Source organism: Cebus imitator, unplaced genomic scaffold (genome assembly GCF_001604975.1).
Source record: "Cebus imitator isolate Cc_AM_T3 unplaced genomic scaffold, Cebus_imitator-1.0 Scaffold0, whole genome shotgun sequence".
NCBI classification, from domain to species: domain Eukaryota; kingdom Metazoa; phylum Chordata; class Mammalia; order Primates; family Cebidae; genus Cebus; species Cebus imitator.
Genome location: NW_016107315.1, coordinates 1,896,035 through 1,903,188, shown reverse-complemented (window position 1 = coordinate 1,903,188; position 7,154 = coordinate 1,896,035). Strand labels below are relative to the sequence as shown.

The 7,154-nt window shown below is 55.4% G+C and overlaps 1 protein-coding gene across 5 annotated transcripts; it reads left to right on the top strand.

The window, feature by feature from the left end:
• Positions 1-862: 862 nt before the first annotated feature.
• On the top strand, positions 863-6,658 carry GLYCTK (glycerate kinase). 5 transcript variants are annotated; one of them, XM_037737528.1, is made up of 5 exons: positions 863-878; positions 3,488-3,903; positions 4,153-4,304; positions 4,910-5,085; positions 5,422-6,658. In XM_037737528.1, the coding sequence occupies exons 2-5, from the start codon at positions 3,527-3,529 to the stop codon at positions 6,286-6,288; spliced, it is 1,572 nt and encodes a 523-aa protein (XP_037593456.1). In that variant the 5' UTR covers positions 863-878; positions 3,488-3,526; the 3' UTR covers positions 6,289-6,658. The 5 variants fall into 5 exon arrangements, with proteins under 5 accessions (XP_037593456.1, XP_037593427.1, XP_017399768.1 ...); XM_037737499.1 differs by lacking the exon at positions 863-878 and adding an exon at positions 977-1,109 and having other exon boundaries at positions 5,422-6,655; XM_017544279.2 differs by lacking the exon at positions 863-878 and adding an exon at positions 2,280-2,407.
• The last annotated feature ends 496 nt before the right edge of the window (positions 6,659-7,154 follow it).

Genomic DNA, 7,154 nt, shown 5'->3' with positions numbered 1-7,154 from the left:
CATCAAGCCAGCTCAGGGTGGGCCCAGGAAGAGAGCAGGGACAGTGAGGAAGGACCAGAGTCATTTGCGTTTACATGCAACTTATGTGCTTGAGGATCACGGAACAAAACTGTTGCTAAGCCAGAGCTGTATTTGGTGGCCCATGGTGAGAGAGGGAACACTAGTAAGTTGTGGAATTAAAGCCATGAAGAGAAGCGGGAATGACTTAATTTGGCTCCAGAAGCGGTGAGTCGTGGGGAAGTAGTGACTCTCAGTTCGTTTGCTCAGCTCAGTGCCTGACACCTAACAGGAGCTCAGAGTGCATCTGTTGACTAACAGTACAGAATAAAGGAAGGGAGGGGGCGGGCGCGGTGGCTCAACTCTATAATCTCAGCACTTTGGGAGGCTGAGGTGGGTGGATCGCTTGAGGTTTGGCGTTCGAGATCAGCCTGGCCAACAAGGCGAAAGCCCGTCTCTACTAAAATACACAAAAATTAGCCGGTCGTAGTGCGCATGCCTGTAATCTCAGTTACTCGGGAGATTGAGGCATGAGAATCGCTTGAACCCAGGAGGCGGAGGTTGCAGTAAGCCGAGAGCGCGCCACTGCACTCCAGCCTGGGCGAGTGTGAGATCCCGTCTAAAAAAAAAAAAAAAACAAACTGCAACCGGTGAGGCGGGGATCATTATGCCTAACGGAGAGATGAAGAAAGTGAGGCCTGAAGGTGACTCCTTCCAGGCGGCCAGCGAAGAGCCAATACCCTAAATTCTCCTTTCCCAGATACCTGCTTCAGCAAGAGCTCGCACCCGCCAGCCCCACTCCACCCACCCACACTTCCGGCTTCCGCTCCGCGTACCCGCGAGTACTTCCGGCCTCCGCTGCGGCCCGGAGGTGTTGGGTGGTAAGTCTGTTCCGCGAGGGCTCACGTGGCCTTCAGAATTAATCCTGGGGCCGGGCGACGACGGCTCCCGGTGGCAGCAGGCCCTTCTTTCTCGCATCACCAGGCATTGCGGGACAGCCATTTCCCTCGCGACGGCCCGACCTAGGGATGACGTCACTTCCGTCCCCTGCTGGCTAGGGCAAACCGGGAATGGAGCCAGCCTCCTTTGATGGCAGGGTGGAGTCAAAGCCGGTAGTATTCTTATTTCCTTGTTTTGCTCTGGAACCTCCTGGAGTTTTGGAGAGACCATGTTTTGGATAGAATTGGAGGACTTTGCAAATAAAAATGCATAGCGGCCAGTTAAATTTTTTTTAAATTTTGAGACAGAGTTACCCAGGCTGGAGTGCAGTGGCGCGATCTCGGCTCATTGCAACTTCCGCCTCTCCGGTTCAAACAATTCTCGTTTCTAGTGCTTGCGCCTTCCGAGTCGTTGGGATTACAGGCTCCCACCACCACACCTGGCTAATTTTTGTGTTTTTAGTAGAGACGGGGTTTCATCGTGTTAGGCTGGTCTCAGACTCTAAATTTGAAGTAAGATAAACGACGAACAATTGTCATTAAGTCCTAAACATTGTGTGCGACATGTTTTTTTAAAAATTACTTGTTGGCTGGGCACGGTGGCTCACGCCTGTAATCCCAGCACTTTGGGAGGCTGAGGCGTGTGGATCACGAGGTCAGGAGTTCAAGACCAACCTGACCAAGATGGTGAAACACCATATCTTAAAAAAAAAAAACTTTTTTAAAGTCTTAAAAAAATTTTTTTTTTTAAATTGTTTACTGGGAGGCAGAGGTTGCAGTGAGCCGAGATCTCACCACCATGTTCCAGCCTGGTCAACAGAGGGAGACTCCATCTCAAAAAAAAAATTACTTGTTTATCTGAAATTCAGATTTAACCGGACGTCCTGTATTTTCTTTGGCAGCCTTAGAACTGAGCGTCACCCTGTCCTGTGCTCATATCCAGTGGCAAGGCTGGGATCTTCCAGGCTCTTGTCCATATGGGAAATAGATACAAAGCTATAAGCACCGTCTGTTTTAGTTGCTAGGATGCTTTTAGCTCCAAGCCTAATGGGCAAGCCCCATGCGTCCCCCTGGCAAAAACTGGACCCATTTTCAGAATCTCCATGACCATGCCCTCTGTGTTCCCTTTCACAACAGAAGTCCGGCACAGCTGCCGTCTCCTATAGGAGAGCTGAGAACTAGGCAGGCAGAATGGCCAGAGTCTAGAAGTAACCACCTTCTTTGGGTGTGGGGTAAACTGGTGTTTGAGATCGTCTCTGTTACAGTGGACAGTATCAGAGAACCTGAGAGTGTCAAGGGAAGAGCTTAGTGTTATCTCACCTCATGTCTCATTTTGCGGATGAGGCCCAATGAGAGAAATGGAGGTGTCCCAGCCACTCAGAAAACCTGTAGTAGAGCTGAAACCTCAATTCCCAGCCTCCTTACCCTGCTCAATCCTTCCTTGCTGATGAAGTCAGCTTGCAGCATTTATGGTAGGCATTTATTAAAGCAGGTACAATAGTACATCTGTGGTACAGATGAGCTCTTTGGGTCTTTGTTGTCCCTGCACCTCTCTACAGGTTCCTGACCTTCAGCCCAAGGCTTCTTTAGCTTTTACTCTGCCCAGTGAGGAAAATGGCTTTTTGGGCTTAGCTTTGGGAGCCTGGCCTTTGCCTACTTCAGCCCCTGGGCTCTCACCACTGTGAGTGGTGTGACGTAGGACTTGTTTTTGTTGTCTTGGAACCAGAAGGGGTGTTCTTGGCAGGGTTGGGTCTGGCCAGCTATGTAGGTAGAAGGGCATCCTTTTCTGTCCTGCAATTGGGCTTCATGGCACATGGCCTCACATGGTGCCTGGGGACTTTCCTAAGGTTCCACCATGAGCCAGACTTTGTTCCAATTCCTGATTTAAACCTAAACTTCTTGCTAAACTGGTCCTGAATACTGGGATTCCTCAGATTTCATGCCCTGAAGATGTGCTGTGGGCTTGATCTGATAAACCTTTAGCCTCCTGTAGCTCCTGACTTCCCAGGCTCCTAATCCCAGTCTCATAAGATAATGAAATAGAATAGGCTGGAGGTCAATGGGCTCAGGGTCAGTTGGTGGGACAATCAACAGCCTCCTGGCAGCAGAGGTGGTAAAGAGGCAAGGAAGGAGTGCCAGAAAGGGGCGTTGCCCCTGGGTAAGAGCTCAGAAATGCAGGGGGTGGAAAAGGGGTGGGATGGGATCCCACTGGTAGAAATTACTCCGTCTGTCAATGATTAACTCCCAGCCTAAGGGATGGCCTAGGAGGAGGGCCCAGCTAAGAGGAACTTTGGACTTGAGGCAGGGTATCCAGATAGCCGGCGTGTGGTCTGCAGAAGAGAAGGACATGGCTGAGTGGCAGGGCTGGTCTCCAAGGACTGGAGTGAGATCCTGCAGCTGTGGGCTTCAAGAAGTCTCCTGGGGCTATCAGATGGCTACTTCTTGTAGCAGCAGCTGTGGGGTCCACTGGCCCTGAGCCCTGAGAGGGGTAGCTGTGGGGGACCTCCTGTCCTTTTCCTTGCAGGGGCCTCAGTTGTGCTTTTCCCCTCTAGGCAGCCATGGGTGCCAGGCAGTGCTGAGAGCAGTGGGGCATGGCCGCAGCCCTGCAGGTTCTGCCCCGCTTGGCCCGAGCCCCCTTGCATCCATTCCTCTGGGGGGGCCCAGTGGCCCGGCTGGCCAGCAGCATGGCCTTGGCAGAGCAGGCGCGACAGCTGTTTGAGAGTGCTGTGGGTGCAGTGCTGCCGGGCCCCATGCTGCATCGGACACTGTCCTTGGACCCTGGTGGCAGACAGCTGAAGGTGCGGGACCGGAACTTTCAGCTGAAGCAAAACCTCTACCTGGTGGGCTTTGGCAAGGCTGTGCTGGGCATGGCAGCTGCAGCTGAGGAACTACTGGGCCAGCATCTCGTGCAGGGTGTGATCAGCATTCCCAAGGGGATCCGTGCTGCCATGGAGCGTGCTGGCAAGCAGTAAGGAGCCATGGGGGGCTGCCTCCCACTGTCTTGTCTGGAGGGAAACCTGGGCCCAGACCCAGGCTGGATCGGGGCCTCCCCTCCCCACCCTCTTCCCTTTTCTTCTGGGTCTGGCCTGGCTCCAGGATGAGCCATGCCCCATGCCACCCGCCCCCCCCTCCTCCCCCGCCATCTGTACAATTGAAAGATCAGGTGGGAGGAAAGGAGCCCACCCCCTCTCTTACGCTCTGACCTCTCCCTCCCCAGGGAGATGCTACTGAAGCCACATAGCCGTGTCCAGGTATTTGAGGGTGCAGAGGACAACCTCCCGGACCGTGATGCGCTGAGAGCTGCATTGGCCATCCGGCAGCTGGCTGAGGGACTCACAGCTGATGACCTGCTGCTCGTACTGATCTCAGGTGTGGTACCCAAGACAGTTGGTGGGAAGTGCACCAAATATCAGGTCTTTGAGAGATCAGGTCTGAGCCCCCAGGGTCACAGGGTAAAGTTAGGAGCAAGGGAGGCGGTGAGGAGCCTGGATGGTGACTCCTGGGTTGCTTTGGGCCAGTCATCTGGCCTCCCCTGAGCTGTGGAGTCCTCCCCCGGAGCTGACTTTTCAGGTGACGGTGAGAGGGTGCATGGGGAGCACCTAATCCAGGACCTGACACATCCGTAGAGTCCTTGGAAAATGTCACTGCTGTTGCTGCTGTCTGTACTAATGTCACCTGGGGCTAGGCCCTCAGACCTCATGGAGTCCTCTCCTTGTGTCCCCCCTGCCCTGCCTCCTGTTCCAGTCTCTTCAGGAATAGTTCTTCCAGTGTCTACTGAGACCTGGGGTACCCCAAGGCAGCGGACAACCTCAGGTGGCCAGGATGTGGTGACTGTGCACATATTGCATGTCCACACGGGGGCACCCTAACCCCACCTTTCCAGCCCCCCTTCCCTAATGTGGGCTTGTCACCACAGCTTGCCTGGTTCCCTGGATTGGGATAGCCCTCTGCCTCATCCCTCATTGTCTCTGCAGGTGGGGGGTCAGCCCTGCTGCCTGCCCCCATCCCACCTGTCACACTGGAGGAGAAACAGACACTCACCAAACTGCTGGCGGCCCGTGGAGCCACCATCCAGGAGTTGAACACCATTCGGAAGACCCTGTCCCAGCTCAAGGGTGGGGGGCTGGCTCAAGCCGCCTACCCTGCCCAGGTTCGAGTCACTTCTTCCCCGGGCAGCCCTGGGTTGGTAGAGCCAGGTCCACATGTGACAGGGACATGAAAGCCTAGAACAGCATACAAATTGGCAGGGCCATGGTGTAAAAGACCATGGGGCTGTCTGGGTGACATCATGGGAGGGGTGCCAGAGATGGTGAGGAGGTGCCTGCATAAGCAGGTGTTCTGCAAGCTCATGTGAGAGGGGTTAACCATAGGTAAGGAAGTGCACAGAGTTGGGAGGGTGTGTAGATACCCAAGAAGCAATTTATCCTTATGGGCTCTAGGGAGAGGAGGAAATAGGCCTGATCCTTGCCTGTTGGCCCTTCCCCAGGTGGTGAGCCTCATCCTGTCCGATGTGGTGGGGGACCCTGTGGAGGTGATTGCCAGTGGCCCCACTGTGGCCAGTTCCCACAGTGTGCAAGATTGCCTGCATATCCTCAACCGCTATGGCCTCCGTGCAGCCCTGCCACGTTCCGTGAAGACTGTGCTGTCTCGGGCTGACTCTGACCCCCATGGGCCACACACCTGTGGCCATGTCCTGAACGTGATCATTGGCTCTAATGTGCTGGCACTGGCTGAGGCCCAGCGGCAAGCCGAGGCACTGGGCTACCAGGCTGTGGTGCTTAGTGCAGCCATGCAGGGTGATGTGAAAAGTGTGGCCCAGTTCTACGGGCTGCTGGCCCATGTGGCTAGAACCCACCTCACCCCATCCATGGCTGGGGCTTCTGTAGAGGAAGATGCGCAGCTCCATGAGCTGGCAGCTGAGCTTCAGATCCCAGACCTGCAGCTGGAGGAGGCTCTGGAGACCATGGCTCGGGGAAGGGGTCCAGTCTGCCTGCTGGCAGGTGGCGAGCCCACAGTGCAGCTGCAGGGCTCAGGCAAGGGTGGCCGGAACCAGGAACTGGCCCTGCGTGTTGGAGCAGAGTTCAGAAGGTGGCCACTGGGGCCTATAGATGTGCTATTTCTGAGTGGTGGCACCGATGGGCAGGATGGGCCCACAGAGGCTGCTGGGGCCTGGGTCACACCTGAGCTTGCCAGCGAGGCTATAGCTGAGGGCCTGGACATGGCCACTTTCCTAGCCCACAATGACTCACATACCTTCTTCTGCCGTCTCCAGGGCGGGCTGCACCTGCTGCACACAGGGATGACAGGTACCAATGTCATGGACACCCATCTCTTGTTCCTGAGGCCTCGGTGATGGCATAGGTCACATTTTGGGAGTTCAGAGGAGGCCTCCAAGGGCAAGGTCAGATGGCAGACCAAGGTTGCTCCTCAGGGCCTCACTAGGCTTTAGGGCTCCTCCTTGGCATTGGCTGCTTGGTTGGCTGTCACTTCTCACTCAGGGCCTCTGCTCTATGTCCATTCCCCTCCAGCCAGACTGGCAGATGGGGGCTCCCCTCTACTCCTACTCTCTGGATGGCAGCAGGTACCCCTGAGGATGAGTATAAGCCCCTCACCCAGTTCACTGTTCCCATGCTTCTCCCTAGGCAGCCTCTCTGTTGAGCCCCTCACCCTGTTTTTTTCTGTGAAGCGAAAGTGTCTGAAAATAAATAGGACTATGCCATAGGTTCTCAGTGTGCCTTCCCTCAGAGTGAGGCCTCATGGAGGAGCTGCTGGGAGGGGAGCATAGTATGGCTGCAGCCACAGTGCCAGGGCCTGGCAGAACTCTTAACACCCGTCTGCTGGGCTGGGTATATACAGGACTTGCCTCACATCGCAGAGCCTGTGCCTGTCTCTCTGGAGCATGTGAGGGTTGAGCCTGGCTCCTGACAGCTTTGATGTGTGTGCGCAGAGACCCCAGGGAGGACAGGCCTAAGGACTGCAGCCTGGGGTGACTGGCCACCCACCCAACCATGACTCCACAGTGGGACCATTACCATGACCTCTCCGGCCTCAGCCTGGTCTCGTTGGATGGATGTCCCTTCTGCCTTTGGACAGCCCTTGGCTACGGACTGCACTTCTGGTTGAGCTGAAGTTTGTCCCGCCGCCCAGTGCTGATTCCTTGTGACAGCCCTTGTCCTAGGCTGAACATCCCCAGTTCCTTCGGCCACTCCTCTGGGGACC